This window comes from Tamandua tetradactyla, chromosome 2 (assembly GCF_023851605.1).
Source record: "Tamandua tetradactyla isolate mTamTet1 chromosome 2, mTamTet1.pri, whole genome shotgun sequence".
In the NCBI taxonomy this organism is placed as follows: Eukaryota; Metazoa; Chordata; class Mammalia; order Pilosa; family Myrmecophagidae; genus Tamandua; species Tamandua tetradactyla.
The window spans coordinates 214,217,892-214,240,164 of record NC_135328.1 but is presented as its reverse complement, the minus strand read 5'-3'; the positions used below and the strand labels follow the sequence as shown (position 1 = coordinate 214,240,164).

The 22,273-nt window shown below is 39.4% G+C and overlaps 2 protein-coding genes across 7 annotated transcripts in view; one reads left to right on the top strand and one right to left on the bottom strand.

Annotated features, from left to right (window-relative positions):
• Nucleotides 1–22,273, bottom strand: part of MTOR (mechanistic target of rapamycin kinase) — a 170,717-nt gene that overhangs the window by 79,193 nt on the left and 69,251 nt on the right. Inside the window, exons 26-28 of the mRNA XM_077151319.1 lie at nt 20,805–20,947; nt 16,714–16,876; nt 16,432–16,577 (exon numbers count right to left, since the gene is read on the bottom strand). Coding sequence (XP_077007434.1) covers nt 16,432–16,577; nt 16,714–16,876; nt 20,805–20,947 — 452 coding nt within the window. The remainder of the gene's footprint in view (nt 1–16,431; nt 16,578–16,713; nt 16,877–20,804; nt 20,948–22,273) is intronic.
• Nucleotides 5,447–21,303, top strand: ANGPTL7 (angiopoietin like 7). 6 transcript variants are annotated; one of them, XM_077151323.1, is made up of 6 exons: nt 5,451–6,225; nt 8,673–8,773; nt 9,387–9,581; nt 10,286–10,484; nt 19,743–19,850; nt 20,712–21,134. In XM_077151323.1, exons 1-6 carry the CDS (start codon nt 5,856–5,858, stop codon nt 20,792–20,794), a joined length of 1,056 nt encoding a protein of 351 aa, XP_077007438.1. In that variant the 5' UTR covers nt 5,451–5,855; the 3' UTR covers nt 20,795–21,134. The 6 variants fall into 6 exon arrangements, with proteins under 6 accessions (XP_077007437.1, XP_077007438.1, XP_077007442.1 ...); XM_077151326.1 differs by lacking the exon at nt 20,712–21,134 and adding an exon at nt 10,649–10,742 and having other exon boundaries at nt 5,458–6,225; nt 19,743–19,855; XM_077151325.1 differs by lacking the exons at nt 19,743–19,850; nt 20,712–21,134 and adding exons at nt 10,649–10,742; nt 11,360–11,714 and having other exon boundaries at nt 5,458–6,225.

Below are 22,273 nucleotides of genomic sequence, written 5' to 3'. Positions count from 1 at the left end.
TGCTCAAATGCTTCAAAAAAATTGAAGAGGAGGGAAGGCTGCCTAACTCATTCTATGAAGCCAACATCACCCTCATACCAAAAACAGACAAATATTCAAGAAAAGAAAATAATGGACCAATCTCTCTAATGAATATAGATGCAAAAATCCTCAACAAAATTCTTGCAAATCGAATCCAGCAGCACATTAAAAGAAATAAACATCATGACCAATTAAGATTCATCCCAGATATGCAAGGATGATTCAACATAAGAAAATCAATTAAAATAATATATCATATCAACAAATCAAAGCAGAAAAACCACATGATCATCTCAATTGATGCAGAAAAGGCATTTGACAAAATTCAACATCCTTTCTTACTGAAAACACTTCAAAGGGTAGGAATAGATGGGAACTTCCTCAACAGGATAAAGAGAATATATGAAAAACCCACAGCTAACATCATCATTAAATGATGTTAAAGTTTTCAAAAACTGAAAACTTTCCCCCTAAGATCAGAAACAAGACAAGGATGTCCACTATCACTATTGTTATTCAACCTTGTGTTGGAAGTTCTAGCCAGAGCAATTAGACAAGAAAAAGAAATACAAGGCATCAAAATTGGAAAGGAAGAAGTAAAACTCTCACTGTTTGCAGATGATATGATACTATATGTTGAAAACCCTGAAAAATCCACAGCAAAACTGTACTAATAAATGAGTACAGCAAAGTGGCAGGTTACAAGATCAACACTCAAAAATCTGTAGTGTTTCTATACACTAGTAATGAGCAATCTGAGGAGGATATCCAGAAAAAAATTCCATTTACAATTGCAACTAAAAGAATAAAATATTTAGGAATAAATTTAACTAAGGATACAAAAGACCTATACAAAGAAAACTACATGAAACTGCAAAAAGAAATCACAGAAGACCTAAATAAATGGAAGGGTATACTGTGTTCATGGATTGGAAGACTAAATATAGTTAAAATGTCTATTCTACCTAAATTGATTCATAAATTCAATGCAATACCAATTAAAATCCCAACAACTTATTTTGCAGAAATAGAAAAACCAATAACCAAATTTATCTGGAAAGGCAGGGTGCCCCAAATAGTTAAAAATATCCTGAGAAAGAAAGATGAAGTCGGAGGTCTCATACTACCTGACATTAAGGCATATTACGAAGCTACAGTGGTCAAAACAGCATGGTACGGGCATAAAGATAGATACATTGACCAAAGGAATCAAATAGAGTATTCAGATATAGACCCTCTCATCTATGGACAATTGATCTTTGATAAGGCAGTCAAGCCAACTCCCCTGGGACAGAACAGTCTCTTCATTAAATGGCACCTCAAGAACTGGACATTCACATGTAAAAGAATGAAAGAGGATCCATATCTCACACCTTATACAAAAATTAACTCAAAATGGATCAAAGACCTAAACATTAGATCTAAGACCATTAAACTGTTAGAAGAAAATGTAGGGAAATATCTTATAAATCTTATAATAGGAGGCGGTTTCCTAGATCTTAACCACAAAGCATGAGCATTGAAGAAAGAAATAAATGGGAACTCCTCAAAATTAAACCCTTTTGTGCATCAAAGAATTTTGTCAAGAAAGAAAAAGACAGCCTACACAATGGAGACAATATCTGGAAACAATTATAAGGGTCTAGTATCCAGAATATATAAAGAGATTGTTCAACTCAACAACAAAAAGACAAACAACCCAATTATAAAATGGGCAAAAGACATGAACAGACACTGCTCAGAAGAGGAAATATAAATGACCAAAAGGCACATGAAAAGATGCTCAACTTCCCTGGCTATTAAGGAAATGCAAATCAAAACCACAATGAGACATCATCTCACAACCACCAGAATGGCCACTATCAATAAAACAGAAAACGACAAGTGCTGGAGAGGATGTAGAGAAAGAGGCACACTTATCCACTGTTGGTGGGAATGTCAAATGGTACAACTGCTGTGGAAGGCAGTTTGGTGGTTCCTCAGGAAGCTAAGTATAGAATTGCCATATGATCCGGCAAAACCATTGCTAGGTATCTACTCAGAGAACACGAGGGCAAGGACACAAATGGACATTTGCACACCCGTGTTTATAGCAGCATGATTTACAATTGCCAAGAGATGGAAACAGCCCAAATATCCATCAACATATGAGTGGCTAAACAAGCTGTGGTATATACATACAATGGAATATAAGGCAGCTTTTAGACAGAAGAAAGTTATGAAGTCTATAACAACATAGATGGACCTTGAGGACATTATGCTGAGTGAGATTAGGCAGAAACAAAAGGACAAATACTGTATGGTCTCACTGATATGAACTAACATTAACTTGGAGAATTTCAGTTAAGAACAGAGACCATCAAGAGAAAGAAATAGGGTAGATATTGGGTAACTGGAGCTGAAGGGATACTGATTGTGCAACAGGACTGACTGTGAAAATTCAGAAATCGATAGTACAATACTACCTAACTGTAATACAATAATGTTAGTACACTGAATGAAGCTGGATGTGAGAATGATAGAGGGAGGAGGGCTGGGGGCACAAATGAAGTTAGAAGGAAAGATAGATGATAAAGACTGAGATGGTATAATCTAGGAATGCTTAGAGTATAGAATGATAGTGACTAAATGTACAAATTAAAAATAGTTTTGCATGAGGAAGAACAAAGGAATATCAGTATTGCAAGGTGTTGAAAATAGATCAGAATTCATGTTTTAATACTTAAACTTATTTGTGAGACTAAAGCAAAAACTATTTATTTGATACAAAATTAAAAAAAGAAAATAGATGGTAATTCATATTTTAAAACTTTAACTTATGTGTGAGACTAAAGTGAAATATGTTTATTTGGCACAAAATTTATATTTTGAGTAGTGCATCTCCTAATATAAGTTATATTGACAGTTTAATTGAACACCGTAAGTACACGGAACCTTGAGTAAGGCATTAGATTTTCTAGGTTTGTCCAGAGTGATGCCCCGATAAATCACAGAGTGATGACCTGATAAATCCCAGTGATCTGAATAGTGAATAAAAAAGTATTTGCAAAGTCCCCTTGGGGGAATGGTGAGAAAGAGGGAAAATTCAACTTCCCCATTTGGAGAAGGCCTGATATTCTTGCAAGCAGTGAGGACAACAAAATCAATATGCCAAATCCTCAGTCTTAGGGTTTGTTCATATGAAACATCCCCGCAAAGGATAGGCTAAGCCTACTTAAAATTAGGCCCATAAGTCACCCCTACAGAACCTTTTTTTGTTGCTCAGATGTTGCCTATCTCTCAGCCAAAACAGTGAGCAAACTCACTGCCCTCCCCCTCTCTATGTGGGACTTGACTCCCAGGGGTATAAACCTCCCTGGCAATGTGGGACAGAAATCCTAGAATGAGCTGGGATTCAGCATCAAGGGATTGAGAAAACCTTTTCGAGTGAAAGGGGGAAGAGAGCAATGAGACAAAATAAAGTGTCAGTGGCTGAGAGACTTCAAATAGAGTTGAGAAGTTATTCTGGAGGTTATTGCTATGCATTACATAGAGAATCCCTTTTTAGTTTAAGGCATATTAGCAAGGCTAGAGAGATGTGCCTGAAACTGTAGAGCTGTGTTCTAGTAGCTGTGTTTCTTTAAGATGATAGTATAGTGATAAGGTTTTCTCAAAGTGACTGTGATCAGACGCGTGCGTGTCTGATGCTCCTTTTGTCTATGGTATGGACAGATGAGTAAAAAATATGGATTAAAAATAAATAAATAATAGGGGTAACAAATGTCAAAATAAATTTAGTAGGTTGAAAAAAACGTTTGCATTGTATATTGATTGGTTTTATTAATAAAAATTAAAAATATATATATATAAACTTCATTTTCATAAACATCTTTCCCAGGAGCACCAAGTTGACCCTCTTTCACTACCAGCAAAATGGAGCTGTCAGATGCTGACAGCTTGGGGCCAGGTTCTTACTGATGTGAGGAGCTAAGACTGTAGTGCCCAACTAGGGTAGATATTTGCAAAAAGAGAGCAGGGACTGGCAGACAGTGCCAATTCTAAACAGAATGATTTCAGTGGGATGACAAGTTTCTGTAGGGGTCTGCAAATTCCTCACCCTTCAGTAGGCAAAGGAGACTAGGGAGGTGAGAAGAAAAATTCTGGCTCACCTTGGTCCCCTATTGCTCTTAGATTTAGGGAGGAAAAAAATATTTGGTCACTCCAGCTGCTTAAATCTAAATTAATTTCTGAGAAGCTACAAGCCCTGACTGGAACAGGGCTCTGGGAGCAGATTATGGCATAGAAGGAGAATTGTCAAACATCAGGCTTGTATGTGAAAAACCCATACTGAAATTCAATGTTATAAGTCTCTGCTTCAGTGGCACCATAACAAAGAATACAGCAATAGGATATTCTGAAGACAAAGCTATTCTTTTAAGGACTGAATGTGTACATTCTTAGTGAAAAGTTTACTTCAAGGATGTTTGCTGAAATTCCCTGTTTTTACATTTGCTTTTAAATCAAGAATATTCTTCAATATGGTATTTAAAAAGTTACGTGTCCCTATTTTCAGGTACAAAATCATAAATACATGGAGGGAGAGAGAGAAAGAGAGACAGAAAGTCAGAGAGAGACAATAGAGACAGAGGAAATACAATTTCAAATTGCAAACCATGCCGCATGAGAGGAGGGAAATTAGATTCTGGATATGTATTTATTAGGTAATAGGGATTATTTTAATGCATTTTCCAAGTTTTGAACCATGGGCATATATTATTTTTATAATCAGAAAAAAACAAAAAAACATATTATGCTCCCTTGTCTCAAATACAGGCCTGCTCTTTGTTCTGCTTAAAGACTGATGCCATGGTCTTCTGTCACTCCCTTGGAAAATACCAAGTGTGAGAAGCTCGTACTGGCCAATGCTTTGTTGAAGGAGAAAGTATGTAAAAAGAAATAAAGAAAATAGAACAAATCCTATGGATGTAAACTACAAAGTATTTTTTCCTTCTAAAGAGATTTATTCTATCCTTTTATTTCTAGGAATTTTCTAAGTTGGAAATTTTCAAATGTGAGCTAACACTGGATCTAGATAGAATGAATATTTTTAAACCACTGAATGCTAATCAGAGAATGGAATAACCAGCCTAGTTAAAGCACCTGCAGCGGATGCCTAAATATACTAGATCCTCACATAAGTAGAAATAATTATATCGATTGGTCTCCCTTGGTAAGTAGAAAGTCCTATTTCCAACTCTCTTTCCCTATCCTTACCCGATTATATAACCTTTAGAATGGAATTTGGAAATTCTGACTCTGCCCTGCTTGCTGATAGAGTGGAGCCAGTGGCTGGCAGGGCCATAATCTAATAGACAAAACATACTAGAAATACACAAATTTACAGCCCTCTTCTCTCAGCCCAGACACTGGGCAGGCAAGAAAAGACAGACTCGCCTCTGTATCCTTTTATCCCTCCTCCCTTCCTCTGGCCTAAGTTGAAGCTGACTTCACCCAATAGGCACCTAACCCTCCCAGATGAACTGGGAGGGGCTGAAGCACAGTACATGGTCCTAGTGGGGATGGAGGTTAAGAAAGAAAACAATATTTAAGATGTTCAGTTTGTAGAGGATTCAGGTTTGGAAAGGAGGATTTTGAGATACCCAATTAAGCTCTACTTTCAGAAACTTCAACTCTGAGGAAGACTTAAGAAAGAGCAGGGAAAGAAAGAAAATGAAATGGTGAGACCATAAGGAGTGAAAGTATAAGATTATACTTTGCAGCTGCTTTGCAAACCTCAACTGGGAGTATCCAAATTTCCTTAAAGGAAGATCTTTCCTCACCAACACCCAAGAAAGATGCTGAAAAAGACTCTTTCAGCCATGACCTGGCTCTGCATTTTCATTGTGGCCTTTGCCAGCAACCCAGTGTGGCCACAGAAGCCCCCTAGGCGTAAAACACCCCCACAGCTCAAAGTGGCCACTTGCTGTGAGGAGGTGAAGGAGCTCAAGGCCCAAATTGCCAACCTAAGCAATCTGCTGAGCGAACTGAGCCAGAAGCAGGAGAGAGACTGGGGCAGCGTCGTCATGCAGGTGATGGAACTGGAGAGCAATAACAAGCGCATGGAGTCGCGGCTCACAGATGCCGAGAGCAAGTACTCCGAAATGAACAACCAGATTGACATTATGCAGCTGCAGGCAGCACAGACTGTCACTCAGACCTCAGCAGGTAAGGAGAAAGTGTCTACCTTCCCCCTTGAATCGCTGAGTGTCTCCCCCATCTATAGTGTTGCTTCTAAATGATTACCGGGGGGTTCTTTTGGGACCTACTTTCTTGGGTATGTGTCACTACCTCTATTTTCTATTTGGTAAAGGCTTTAGGAGTATTTTTTTTGAATTCTAAAGTTCTGTAAATTTACCCTCTACCTGCAAGAGTCTCTTTTACTCACACAATGTTTCAGCAAATAAGGAAGAGCACAGAGGGATTACATGGTTTTTCCATGTCACACAGCAAGTCTCAGAAGAGTTCAAGTTTTCCTGGGTCAGTCTAGCTATGCTGTTTCCTGACCAAAAGTTGAAAGGCTGTACCATCAATCATGAGTAAGCAGAAACAAACACCCAAATCTTAACATCTACTGCTCTGGAAGCAAAGTTTTGTCAAAATGCTTCTCTGGTGTAAGATTTAGTAGGGATGGGCATTATTGGAGTTACTGGAGTTTTGTGTTCACTCTGAGAAACTGACTTTTCTTACTGGCACAAAATTAAGTGTGTAGACCTTGCCCATAGCCATCTGAAGAATCTTTTAGTTCAAGAAAGGACAGGCTCTTCAAGACGCCTCAATTTTAGGGTTATTATTTTTCCCTATGGTCTCAGATAAACTTTTCAAACAATTCCTGGCTACACAAAAATGCTATACCGAAATCAGGATTTTCAAAGGTCAAAAATAAGATATATTTTTAAATATTTTCTTTTGTAAAATAACTTTCAGTTTCTGGTTAGCTTGGCTCAGACAGGCTTAGGAGTAAATTTATTGTTTAGTGATTGATTTAGCTTTCTGGAAGTATCAGGAAATGATTAGGTGAAAAGAATTTATTCTAAAGATATGTCGTTTCTTGCTGACACAAAAATTGTTAATCACATTATAAACCAAACTGTGAAAAAAGAAATGCTTAGCTTCTTGGAAAAGGCGATGGCTTTAATGAGTAGGTTTACTGTCTACCCTTAGCTCAAATGAAGAAAGTTTTAACGTGAAATAAGTTTGAAAATCCTATTATATAAACCAATGTGTACAAATCATTTTCTAAGCATTTACTTCCTGACTCAGTTTAGAATTAGAAAGATATTCTTAGGCCATTTTTTCAGATAAAGGAGACTTGACGTGGTCTGTGAAATAAACTAGACATGCAGAAGATCAAGCCAGACAGAGGAACCTGACCAGGCCACTTTCTGTTCCTCCAAACAGGTGATTTTCTTACCACCCACAGGGAGTTTCTTGGGGGATCAAAGGGAGCTCCCCTGCCTGCCTCTCACTCTTCTTGCTCAGGAGATCATTCCTTATTCTTCTCCATTACCAGCTGCTACCACCATTATACTCTGTAAGTAGGCACTTTCTCGGAGAAAGCAGTGAGTTAAGATGCTTTCATCAGTAACAGGAAATGAAGAACTCTGAGGGCAAAGGCACATGTATACAGTTTACTTTCCCCAGTGTGCAATGTAAGGGAGCCAAGCAGCCTCAGACATCTCTATGACAGAAGTGATACAGTTGCAATCTTCTCCAAGGGCCCACAGAAGTGGCCACCAAGACAAGGATCCTCTAAGACATAGAGGTAGGAAGTGTGTCCTGGACAGTGTGATTTCCCAGGCTCTGAATCCTATCAGGGAAGGCTGTCTCTCTCACAAGGCTCTTTGATATTCAGAAGAGGGAAACAAACTCCAGCAAAAAGCAGTTGCCCAGTGGGCAGCCAAGAAAGCATTTAAACCAATCTCAGAGTGAAAATCAGCCTGTCTAATGCTCTTATTTTCTGGTTTTAATAATACCGCCAGGGGAAGACCTCGAAGGGTTTTTCAGGGTGTTTTCATTTCATTCTAGTGTTGTTAGATTAAGAGGGGGGAAGATAAGAGTGTAAAATCCATCTCCTGTAATTAGGGCCTTATTTGCAGTGGACATTACCCTCTAAACAAAAATAACACAAAAACCAACCAACTAACAACCACCAACAACCACCAAAACCAGACATTATGAGATACTTGTGAATTTTATGGTAACTGATTTAGCTGTTCAACATATCTGAATCTATTAGATAGGATCATCAGTTACAATAAATGTCAAAATCCATGGTCTTCACACATTGCAACATTTCTAGAATTCATGGCCAAGGATAATAGCAGGGTAATTAATTTCATAGTTAGCCTGAAAGTGCTGTTAGATTGTTCTGTTAATGCCATTCAGGCTTTCCTGCCCTACTCCCGGTGAGGCCAAAAAACTCCTTTTTTTGTTCTCTCTATGCATATCTCTTCTGAATTCAGACACTGCCTAGCAATTAACACCAATGTCAATTCTGTGGTCAAAATGAAGTCTTGGCTTTGACACATTCAATTTAGATGCAGCAGGAATGTCCTGACTGCCCTGGAGCCCTGAGTCTGGATGTTTATCCCTGTGGTTTGCTCCTTTTGCAGATGCCATCTATGACTGCTCTTCCCTTTATAAGAAGAACTACCGCATCTCTGGAGTGTATAAGCTTCCTCCTGATGACTTCCTGGGAAGCCCTGAGATGGAGGTGAGGTCCAGTAAGCTCACTGTCTACGTTCTACCTACCCCGCCATCTCTCACCCCCCTAAAAGTGATGGAGACAAAAGGGATTGTTTCTAGTCTACTGAAAGGTAAACACGAAACACAGAAGGAAACACCCCAAATACCCGAGATACCAAACACTCAACTTATGGTAAAAATAGGCCAGACAAACCAACAGAGGCTCCTGTTTTGCCCCTATAGATCAGTATCAACTAAAAACCAGACCCTCTAATACAGATTAGATTGTTCTTATAACTACCACCTAACCAGTTTAGATCTCTTGCCATATCTTAGAGTAGTTATTCTTTGGGAGAGGAGAAAAGAGAGCATATGAAAGGGGCCTATCAAAAGTACCTGGGGTTTTTCCCTTTGAACCATATGCTCCTTGCATCCCCAATTCTGATAATTCTTCCCCAGTAAACCACTACCCTCCCCCAGCTTGCCAATACTGGGGTAGAGCCATTGCTGCCAATGAGTCAGTGTGACTATGGAAATGCATGTACCCACTAGTCATGAAGCTGGGAAAAGATTGTGACCTCTGCCTACACATTCCTGCCACTTGCCTCTGCTAGGCCCTGACCAGCAATTCTCTGTTCTAGGTGTTCTGTGACATGGAGACTTCAGGTGGTGGCTGGACCACCATTCAGAGACGAAAGAGCGGCCTTGTCTCCTTCCACCGGGATTGGAAGCAGTACAAGCAGGGCTTTGGCAGCACCCGTGGAGACTTCTGGTTGGGGAATGAACACATCCACAGGCTCTCCAGACAGCCAACTCGGCTACGTGTGGAAATGGAGGTGAACGGCGGGCCTGGGACCCTGGGACTGGACCAGGGCCACCATACACATCTAAGCACCATTCTGGGGGTACTGTTCATAGGCTTATTCACTAAGATTTTAATATTTATTATGATGGTTTACTGCAGGTTGCATGACAGTTGAGGAAGAACAGTTGTTGTCTTTTTTAACTTATTTTGTACAAAAGTAGGGCTACAAGTAGCATGAGGAGGTAGCTAGCCTAGGCCAGAACTGAACAAGTCCAACAGTCAGCTGGGATCAAACACTGCTGATTCCGATCTGGCCTGGGGAATGTGGTCTTTTATGTGCAGAGCTCAATGAATATGGTTAATGTCCCTTGTTAGTGGCCTTGAAATGCTCACTTTATATTCTCACATTATTTTTTTTAACATATCTGAGGGAGACAGAATGAAATTGTAAATTTATACCTTACAACCAGGGAAGTGAGGTACAGAAAGAGAGACAAATCAAGGTCATATGGTGAATCAAAAGAGAAGTGAGATCTAGGATTCATGCTTTCTGATTTCCAGGTTGGTATGGAATAGAGGTAAATAAGTGATAAAGGCTTACTAGATCCACAGCTATAAAAAAAAACATACCTGCTATGGGCCTGCATAGGGAAAAGAGGTACAAGGCTGGGTCTTTTCTGTGAGATGAAATAAAGCCCTGGGAAGTTTCTCTAAGGCTCTGACTCCTCCTGGCAGGACTGGGAGGGGAACGTGCGCTATGCTGAGTACAGTCATTTTGTTCTGGACAATGAAATGAACAGCTACCGCCTCTTCCTGGGAAACTACAGTGGCAATGTGGAGAACGATGCCCTCCACTACCACAACAACACAGCCTTCAGCACCAAGGACAAGGACAACGACAACTGCTTAGACAAGTGTGCACAGCTCCGTAAAGGTGAGATGGGGGGTGTGTGCGCGGGGTGCAGTACAAAGGAGTGAGGTAGGTACTTATACCTTTGGTTTTTTTTTTTTTGATACGGGCTCTGACTGCTTACCCAGTTTCCAAGGGGGGGTGGGCATACTCAGGTTACTGGCACTGATCAGTTTTTCTTGGGCCAGGTGGATACTGGTACAACTGCTGCACAGACTCCAACCTCAATGGGGTGTATTACAGCCTTGGAGAGCACAATAAGCACCGGGATGGCATCACTTGGTATGGCTGGCATGGGTCTAACTACTCTCTCAAACGGGTGGAGATGAAAATCCGCCCGGAAGACTTTAAGCCCTAAAAAGAGACCTGCTGTGGAATAGGGCTGCAGAAATAGAGACAAATGGAGGTTGGGCAAGGTCAGAAAAGGGAAGAAAGAGAGTACAGAGACGGTAGGGATGGAAAATGGCCTATAATATCCAGTGAGAGAATACATCTCTGAGGAGTACAACAAAAGATGCTGAAGCAAACGGGATGAGGTATTTAAACATAATGGGTCCTGAGTGACAGTTCTCAGGGAGCTGGACTGGGTGGGTTCTCTGCCTATGATCCCTGATACAGCAGCAGCCTGTCTTTTCCACATGATTTTTCTGTGAAAAAAATAATTGTGAGATTACTTAATCCATTTTCACTAATGCCTAGATTACATGAGGGCAGGAAACAAATCATTTTGCTAAAAAAGAACTACATTACTTTGACTCTCATGGGAGAGGCCTTCAGTGTTAGGAAAAGGTATAAAAGAAGAGGAGGGGGGAGGAGTTCTTATTTTTAAATCTAATGGAATTGCCTTCAGTTTACACACTTTTTTTTTTTTAAACATAAAAACTTCTGCTGGCGATGAGGTGACCCAGACTGGTACTGCTTGGAGGAGAATCCAGGGAATGAGGTCTTGCCATCATCCTCAACCCTGGCAGAGCACTCACGGGAATTAAATGGGCCTTGCAGTCCACCCCAGCACAGAGTGGGGAGAAATCTCTCATGAAGCTTACACAAAACTGCCTGAAAATATTCACGATCAATATAGACCTATCTATTTTTATTTACTTTCTGTAAGAAAGGGACTCAAAGAACTTTATTTCATACCTTGTCTATAAAAATGTCTGAAAAATGAAGGTAGATGGCTCTATTCTTAATAATTCATGCTATATATAAGTATCTTGCTTTGTAATAATAAAATATTGTAGTTTATATTTTAAACATTTAAATTTCTTTTCCTTCTGCATAAACTCTTTTAAAATTTGTTTGTTTTCTTTATAAATTATTGCCATTACCACTTAGAGTATGGAAAAGTTTAAGCAAACATATCAGGATGAGCACTAGTAAAGAGACTCACGAGTTTATTTCCGTATTCAGGGAAGCCAAAGGAGGAAGAGGAACCCCCAAAAGTAAAAAGTGAGGACCAATAAGAGACTGATAAGACATTAGATCCTGGCACACTTAACCCTACAAGGCCACACTTTCATCATATGATTTCAATGTCCTTTGCAAACAGTCCTCTTCCTGAGCAAAGTACAACACATACAGAAGAAAAATATCTTTAATTATAACTGGTGTCAAAGTTTTGACTGTTAAAAAGTAAATTTTCCCTGCCTGAAAGTACTTTTCTTTGAGCCAGTCAATATATGATAAGCCATTATTCTTTTTTTAATTTTTCTTTACAGTAATTTTTTTTAAACTTATGATACATAACCACAAACAAACACAAACATTCTTACCATATGATCATTCCTTTCTTGTTATATAATTAATAACTCACAATATCATCACATAGTTGTATATTCATCATCATGATCATTTCTTAGAACATTTGCATCAATTCAGAAGAGGAAATGAAAGCAGAAAAAAATCATATATACCTTACCCCTTTCCCCTCCCTTGCACTGATCACAAGCATTTCAATCTACTAAATTAATTTTAACATTTGTTCCCCTTATTTATTTTTAATCCATATGTTTTACTCATCTGTCGATAAGATAGATAAAAGGAGCATCAGACACAAGGTTTTCACAATCACATAGTCACACTGTGAAAGCTATATCATTATACAGTCATCTTCAAGAAACATGGTTACTGGAATATAGCTCTACATTTTCAGGCAGTTCCCTCCAGCCTCCCCATTATACCTTAACTAAACAGGTGATAACTACTTAATGCGTAAGAATAACCTCTAGGATAACCTCTCGACTCTGTTTGGAATCTCTCAGCCATTGATACTTTATTTTGTCTTATTTTGCTCTTCCCCCTTTTGGTTGAGAAGGTATTCTCAATCCCTTGATACTGAATGTCAGCTCATTCTAGGATTTCTGTCCCATGTTGTCAGGAAGGTCCACACCCCTGGGAGTTATGTCCCACGTAGACAGGGGGAGGGCAGTGAGTTTGCTTGTTGTGTTGGCTGAGAGAGAGAGGCCACATCTGAGCAACAAAAGAGGTTCTCTTCGGGGTGACTCTTAGGCCTAATTTTAAGTAGGTTTTGCCTATCTTTTGCAGGGTTAAGTTTCATATAAGCCAATATTCTTAATCAATATTTTCTACCGTAGCTACAGTCTTTTGATGATTGGGAACCTACTTAAGTCTTAAAAATTGGAACTTGAGGATCTTAAAAAAAAATAAGCAAAATGAGTAGAGAAGAACTGGAGTTGGACTTCCCATGGGCTAGACATTCAAACAAAATTTTAAGGTAGGCAGGAGAAGGTGAAATGCTCAGCAGCCAGCACAACAGGGCTAGAAAAGAGGATAAAAGTATCAGGGGGCTAAAAAGGAGGAAGAGAGCAAGAATACATCTAATTGTTGAACTTTGCCCAAGACCCTTTGTATGTGTATGACAGAAGTAGCACATGATTTTCTCTCACACCTATATATCCCACAACTCAAAACACAAACAAACAAAACACTAAGGCTGTTATGTTAAATCAACCTCTGTGGTTTCCTTCCCTCTTTTTTTGAGAAACTTCTCAGAGAGAGAAGCAGAAGGAAAAGGAAAAGAAGTTGATAAAGAATGTATAGGATATCCCCAACCACTTAATCTATGGTGGTGCATTTTCTGACAGTAACTAGCTTTTTCTGTTTTTAAGCTGGCCTTTCTTTTTAGAGAAGTTGCAGTTTTACAGAAAACTTATACAAAGAGTACTGAGTTACTATACAGATCCACCCCCCCCCCACCCCCAGTCTTCCCTATTATTAAGAGTTAGAAACTAATATTTTAAAAGCACCTGTCTGGTGCAGGTCAACTGATGGATACAAAGGATTCAGAGATGAGAGCACAGCACAATCTCTGACCTCAAAGAGGACAGAACCATGTCAGAAACAAAAACGAAAGCCCAGTGTTGCTCCCAAAGGTAAAGAACATTGTGTTCTGACCAGGTCCTTTAAGAGAAGTGATGGAAGAGAAGCACAATGAAGAATAGAGCTGTGCAAAAAAAAATGGACCAATCAAGCCCTCTGGCAGTTTTCAGAGCTAAACATTCACCTAAAGAGCACTAGCCTCTGTTACAATTTTTAGTTTTGCAGATGTTTCAATCAGAAAGTTTTAAAAGGCAGAATCACGTGTTAGGAGCTGGGCAGTGAAAGAACTTAGAATTTGACAAGGTCCTCTATTCTACCTAGGGTACAGAAAGAAAAGCAGGCCACCAGACCTTACCCTAATGCTAAGAGTTAGTAGAAATCCTACAGTTTTATGTGTGAGTATTCCCGCACACTCAAATACTCTCTAATCCTTTGCTCCCCTAAAAAGCAATTATATCTTACTGAGATATAGGGGCTTTAAGGAGATGGGAGCAGCTTATACTGTTGCTGTCTCAATGTTAGCCCTGGTTTGGGAATTAAATGTGGGATCTGATTTGTACTAGAGGAGACAGGTAAAAGGTAGACAGGTAAAAATGCAGGAAGACTAACAATGTGATCCAGCAGCAAGAGAACAATATTGTCATCAAGGTACACTTTCTTAAACCAAAAAACAAAAAAAATTGAGAAATAGCTATATAACATGTTTTGTGTATGATCATCCCAAGTTATTTCAGAAAGAATTTAAGGCAAGTGACTCAAATATGTGTAGCAGAATAAGATTTTTTTTAAGTGGGAAAATTGGTGAAGGGAAGATAAGAGTAGGAAAAATAAAATAACACATGGAAGGAGGTAAGAATCTGTAATTTGTTGGGGATGGGCCACAAATTTAGCTGCAAGCTCTCCAGTAGCCACCGTGAGGAGGGGAACTGCTCTATTACAGATGAGTAGTGGGACTGGAGTCTCAGGAGACACGTGACCACCACCGGTGGTGGTGGTGATGGTGGCGGTGATGGTGGCGGTGGTAGTGAGGAAGGCGGGCAGTGCTAGGAGTAACTTCCTTACTAGCAGCTTTGCCTAGGGCTGTTTCTTAAAAATTTCCTTCAGTGAAACTGACGGCACAGTGCTGGACTGATGCTTAGGAAAAGCAGTTTTACAAATGGTAAAACCAATAAATGGAAATAAAAGAGAAAGGTATTTGGAAGCTATGGGATACCAACTTAAGGGAGGCAAAACTGCAAGCTGAGCTGAATGAGGCTAGGAATAAACCCGAAGCACTTCGAGTCAGGCTTTACCTTGGAACAGATTTTTTTTGTTTTAAAATTCAAGATCAATCTGCAGGCAAGTACGATAAAAATCTCTGAGAACTATTTTTCAATTATATTTGGATTAAGAAGCCAAAAGGCCATCTTGAACACTTTTCCAGGCATCTGACTATATATTTCCACTGAACTATAAATTAATGTTCCTATGATTGTTTCAAATATGGGAAAAGTACAAGGTAGAAAGAGTGGGGTTTAAGAAGGGTATTAAACAGAAAAAGGCTTTGTAAGGCAACTAATGTTCAAAATTAGTTATCTGATATTGAAGCAATTAGATGCAGCTGTCAGATTTCCCAGTAGTTATCATATGATTCGGCATTACCTAGGTCAGCAGAGGGAGGAGGAAATGCAGGTGATGACGTCCGCTGTTCTTAATCTGAAACTAAAGCATGCCTCACAGAGTGGTATGTTTATAACTGCTTCTATAAGCCATTTTAGAATCAACATTCTCTCGGTCTTTTTTTTGGCAGAAACACAATTCTATTTCTATCTTTTAGCATCTATCCAAAAGCAGAGCCAGCAGAGAACTTGACTATTTGATGAGCCTCTCATATGAAGGAAGCTTTGTACACAGCAGGCTCCTTAAGCTACAATGGAGGTACTTATTAGTCAGGTGGTTTATTCATAAACTATCTGTGGTAAAATGATCAACTATGTTAGCATTTAAGTAAAGATAATCAGGTCCCGGAGTCAATATTCCCTGATAATCATGAGGGAAGGTGGACAGTTTGCTAGGAGCTAAGAGCTAACATTTCAGCTTGTAATTGCGTAACAGCAGAAAACTGATTACACAACTTATTTCTTCCATACCCAGAAGACTCAAAGCCCCTTAAGAGGGGAGAGAACACAATCAAATCAGAGAGAAAAACTAACAAATCTCAGACTACACTCTGCCTTTTATATTCATAGAATGTCAGAGGAGAGAGACCTTGGCATCGATATACTTAGTCCATAAAACCCCAAACCTGCTTTTGGGTAGCCTTTGAGGATGAGGAGATCCTCTTCCTGCTCAGAGATCATTAACTAACTTGGACATAAAATTTTTCTTTCCTAGGTTGCTAAGGCTACAGAATGATTCCTAGACTAATTTCAGTGGGACCAGCAAACAAAAGTGGGAAAACAATAGGAGTTCAGGTGCTATGGGTCAACAGAAATGACAATTATGGCTAGAATACTGGGGAGAACCATCTGCAACTATCTCCTTTAAACATGTTGGCCAGACCGAGGCAGATATCACAGATCAGAAACATCAGACAATGGGACGAGAGGTTATTTTGTATTAAGGAAGCGATTAAAAATGGTTTATGACCTACCTGATGAGAGACTCTAGGATGGCAGGGGTAGGACCTTTTTGGAACTCCAGTTCTTTGTAGTGTAGTGCTTTGGCATATGCTCGACACTTGGCAGCTCTCTCACCCAGCAAAACAATGCCATTGTTGTCTCTTAGTGGCAACGGGCCCTAGAGGAGGCAAAAACCCATAACAGAGGTAAAGAGCAGATGGAGCACAGATAAGATTGAGTTGCATGGATGCTTTTCTCCTCTCTCCAGCTGGCTCCCTGTTAGCTTCCATCTGGACACTAGGGAAAAGTCTCACCTTGTCACTGTGTTCCATGAATTCAGCCAAGTTTAAGAGGGTTTGTGTGACTTCGGCAATGTCTTGTGAGGTAAGGGCCAACTCGATGCTTCGGATGAGCTCATCCTGCTGGTCTTCATTCAATTCAGACCAGCAGGACACAAATGCTGCATTGAAGAGATCCCTGAAGGCAGAGGAGTGGAGAAAGATGTTGGAAATACCTCTCATACCTCTGCCTGGTGCTACAAGACACACTTGCCCACCTACTCCTGGCACAGCTGACTTTAACGATATAGACCTGTGCTGTCCAAAATAATTTCAGTGATGCAAAAAATGGTCTATATCTTTCCTGTCCATATGAGAGCCACTGGCCACATACAGTCAATGAGCATTTGTACTGTACCTAGGAACTAAATTTTAAATTTTATTTAATCTTAATTAATTTAAATTAAAATAACCACACATGGCTAGCAGCTACTATATTTTACAGTACACTATAACATACAGGAAATTCTGTGTGTATGTGTCTACGAGAGAAAGAGAGAGAAGGAGGGAGGGGGGTAAAGAGGAAAGAGCAGGGAAAATGTACTTGTCCAAACAGGTATATTTCTTGGCAATTTTTAAATCAATTCTCTTCAGCAGAGGGGAAGAACAGAAACAGGACTTCTAACATAGAGGCTGGAACTAACAGATTTAGAAAATAAAAATCTTCAAATGATTCTCAGAATGTTTCTTAGGTAATGTCTGAATTCCTAAGATCAAAAATGGTAAAGGCAGAATCTGGTATTGCCTTTTAAAATGAAACCAGAACCCTTAGTTGGATGGTCATAAATGAAATGATAGCAGACCTAAAGTTACTAGAAGGATTAGAGAACAGAATCCAAACCTACAGTCTTAAAAGATTCTCTAGGTCAATCTCTAATAGCTGGGGCTTTACAAAGAACTGGAACCAGAGGTGCCATTTCTAAGATTTTAAAGAATATTTTAAATTACTACAGTATCACATGGATGGAGATAATTTGTTATCCCTGATGTGAATTTTAATCCTAACCCCTCTTTTTTTTTTTGGTGAGGTAAGGGGATGGGGGGTGGAGATTGGGGGGGGGGGTAAGAAATGCTAGGATATGCCTATAATATAAGGGGTTTAGCATTTGATGCATCGCCATCTACTTTCTATTATACACTGGAAAGGATCAGTTGGACTAGATCAGTCAGACCAGTATTTGTATAATTTTGGAATGTGATGGAAAAAAATAGTTTAGAATTCAAAGGATAATATGAAGACTGAAAGAAGTCTTACGTAAATTAATAAATAAGTCTTCCTGAATGAGGTCAGAGGCTATATCAAACGAACATATTTGGACCTAAGGGCATAAGTATGTATGTGTACATTTATCACAGCCTAATTTGGATGACATTGTGCTCAGAGGTGACTTGAAGCAGAAAAGAGGTACATTACAGTACTCTAGCTGAGCATGTGAAATCTGCATGCTATGGAAAGAGCAAAGTCTTAGAAACTATTTTTAAAGCCTTAAAAATATACTTCAGAGAAATTACACGAGCCAAGTCATGGCAGCAATTTAATTGTCTTAGGCACCATCACTAGTCCTGCCAAACAAGCGCCATTGAACAAACCAGATGTGCTGATAAGTGTGAAATGTAATACCCTGCTTTTTTAAAACATTTTTTACTGTGAAATATTAAAAAAAAGCAATAATTTTCAAAGTACATTTAATAAGTAGTTACAGAACAGATTTCAAAGTTTGGTATGGATTACCACTCTACATTTTCAGATTTTTCCTTCTAGATGCTCCAAAACACGGGGAGCAAAAAGAAACATCATTATAGTGATTCAGCAGTCATGCTCGTTGTTAAATCCTATCTTCTCTGTCATAAGTCCTCCTTCTCCTTTGATTTTACTCCCAGTCTACAGAGACCTTTGGGGAATGCCTATTGTGACTTTTTCATTTTGAGAAGGGATGGCCACACTAAAGGATGGGGGATGTAATTAATTGACAATCCTGTAGAGCCTAGTTTCTGTGAGTTTCAGGATTTATCTGGCCTAGGAACTCTCTAGGAATTATATGTTCCAGGAAGGAAAACCTAGAACATGAAACCTTTCACAGAGTTTTAGTTCGAGTTCTAGGTGTTCTTAAGAGTCAACAGGAGTGATGTTGATTGGGGTTTAGTACATCATGGTAATTAGCACTATCTAATTGCTTTTAATCTTTGGGCTACGCCCATTCTAAATTTTTCATGTTGAAATGGGGTGTCAACAATATAGAATAGGAGGATGGGATTAGTTGATATTCTTGGAGAGGGTGGCCCTTCTGGGTTTTTAGGACGTAACTAGCCTAAGAACCATCTAGAGGTTTTAGGTTTCTGGAAAGTAAACTTAGTACATGAAACTTTTGTAGAGTCTCAGCCAGAGTCCAAGATGTTCTTTAGGGTTAACAGGAATGATGTGAGTTGGGGTATGGCAAACCATGGCAAGTAGCAATACCTAGCTGAAGCTTTCCTAAGAGTAGCCTCCAGAACATACTCTAGATTACATCTGAGCTCTCTTGCCGCTGATACCTTATTTTGTTACATTTTTTCCCCCTTTTTAGTCTGGAAGGGACTGTTGATCCCATGGTGTCAAGGCCAGGCTCAACCATGGGAATCATGTCCCCCACTGTCAGGGAAACTTATGCCTGTGAATGCCATGTCCCATGTAAAATTTCCCTTGCAGACTTGGTCTTAGAGAGAGATGGGCCACATCTGAGCAACCTAAGGTTTCCTGGAAGGAACTCTTAGACATAATTATAGTCTTAACTTCGCCACTACAGAAATAAGTTTTGTAAGAATGTCTTGCTTTTTGCTTCTGGCTAACAAGAAGAGTTGTTTGTTAATTAATTCACAATTTTACTCTTCATATAAATAATAAGTGTTCACTGTAGAAAAGCCTGGAAAATATGGAAAAAAATAAAGAAGAAAATAATAATCACCCCTTATACCTTCCTACTTAGATAACCACTGTTTTGTTACTTTCTAATCTTTGTCCTATGCAGATACATTTCTTTTGCATGGGCAGGCACTGGGAATCGAACCTGGGTCTCCAGCACGGCAGGTGAGAACTCTGCCTGCTGAGCCACCATGGACTGCCCCATTTTTAATAGGTGACGTCATATATTTATATTTTGTATTTTATTTTATTCACTTACATTATACTGTAAATATTTCATATGCATTAAAGCTTTTAATAAAACAAAATTTTAATGGCTGGTTAAGATTTATTAATGTAATATTTTTCTGTGGTAAATGTTTTCTTCCTAAGAAAGCTGCAACAGTGTCTCCTGTTTCAATGCTCTTCTAGAACTTTAATACTCCCCTATCAAGAGGTGGTGACCATGTCCCCTTGTGAGTGGGCCTTGGTGGCTTCCTTGAACAGAGGACGGCAGAAGTGCTACTATGTGACTTCCAAGGTAGATCAGAAAAATGCCAGGCATTCCACCTTGTGGAATTTCACACTCCCTCTTGAACCCAGCCATCATGCTGTAATGAAGCCCAAACAGCCCTTGGAAAGATTCACATGGAGAAGCATCAAGGTCTCCACCCCCAGGAAGAGCTGAGCTTTCAGTCCATCATCAGTCGCAACTTGCCAGAGATGGGAATGAGCCACCAAAGGGATCTTCTAGGCCTAGTCAAACCAACCCCACTGTTACCGTGTGAAGAACCGGCAAGCTGTTCCCCCAAGCCCTGTCCAAACTCCCGATTCAGGAGCAAGATAAATGACTGCAGCAGTTTTAGACGACTGAGCTTTGGGGCATTTGAAATGCACAATAAATGATTAGAATACCAATATATTGGAAACAGATTATATTAAACTATTATATAGTTGTTTTCCTAATTGTACATGGCTTTGTAACTAGCAAATTAACACAGAAAAGTATTTGTAGTTTACTAGCAAGGTAAAGATGCATGCTTTTCCTGTAATATAAGCTTGTTCAAGTTGTCTCTCTATTTTTTTGTCCCACAAGTGAGAAAACTAAGTCGTATACAGCATTTCCTCTGGGCTAATCTTCTCCATCCGAACCTGGCGGTGGGAAAAAGGGAACCCTAACACACTGTACCTGGCCATTGGGTTGTAGGCCTGTGCCAAGGCCCAACATGAGCGCAAGGAGGGCGATGAGGAGTCCTTCAGCAGCTCCAGGCTCAGCCGTCTCAGCCATTCCAGCCAGTCATCTTTGGAGACCCTCCTGGCAGCTCCCCAGGCCTGTAATCCCCCAGGCAGTAATGGAAAACCATCAGCTTCAAGGGCCAGTTATAAAGAACCCTCATCTATTTACTGATAATTCTACTTCTTTGATTTATAAAATTATATCATTCTCTGTATTATTTTTACAATTTTCCTGTTAAGCTTGAAGTTATTTCAAAATAAAGACAAAAAATATATATATTTCTAATGATAAAGATCCCCCAGACCACAAATACAAATACTAGTATTTAATTAAAAGCCATAAAGCAAAAGCCTCGACCTCTGGAATACACTATAATAGAAAGGTATGTTTTACAACCAATTTGTGCTGAAGTTTGAATATCAGCACTGTAGAGAGCACTGCAGAACCAGAATAGACAGGACCGTCATACTCAAAGTGCATCCCGATCAAGCCTCATGGCCTGCAGTGGTATGTGAAAGGATCCGGCAAAAAGACAGGCTCAGTTCTCGATTCTCCGGGATCAAGAGTCACTAACAGGAGCAGCTTAGGGTAGTGGATGGAAAGAACACAGGATCTGGAGAGGCACTATAGTATAGCTGCAAAAGCCACATTAGAGCTCAACTGCCTGAGTTCAAATCCCTGTTATGTATACTTTTTAGACCTCTGATCTTGGGTAATCTGCATCTCTTCTCTGTGCTTAGCTGCCTCATCTGTAAAATGAGGATAAAAGTTCCTACTTCATAGAGTATTTTCAGAATTAACTAAGATAATGTTTGATTAGCACAAAATCAGTGTATGCGCGCTCATTACTCTGCAAAATGCCTGGTTGGAATCTTGGCCTTCCACCCTAGGCAGATTATTTCTAGGTTATCTCTGAGCCTCAGCTTTCTCACCAGGGATAATGCATCTAAAGGGCCCAGCTGAAATAGATGAGCCACAAATGGTCTGTATTATAATCAAAATGACATCAATTGACCTGGCCTAGCCTAATTACTAAATCTCAAACTTTTTTTTTTAACTTTTTTTATTATAAAATATAACATACACAAGAAGCAAAGAAATAAAAAAACAATAATTTTCAAAGCACGCTTCAACATGTAGTTAAAGAACAGATTCAAGAGTCTGTCGTAGGCTACCATTCCAAATTCTCAGATTTTTCTTCTAGCTGCTCCAAAAACACTGTGGTTAGAAGGAATATTAATTAATTCAGCAGCCATACTCCTCTGTTAAATCTCATTCTCTTTGTTATACCTCATCCTTCTCTTAATCTATAGAGAACTTTGAGCAATGCTTGCTCTGATCTTTTCACATTGAGAAAGGGTACCTATACTATAAAGGATAGGGGGATGAAACCAATTGACAATTTTGGAGAGGCTGGTCCC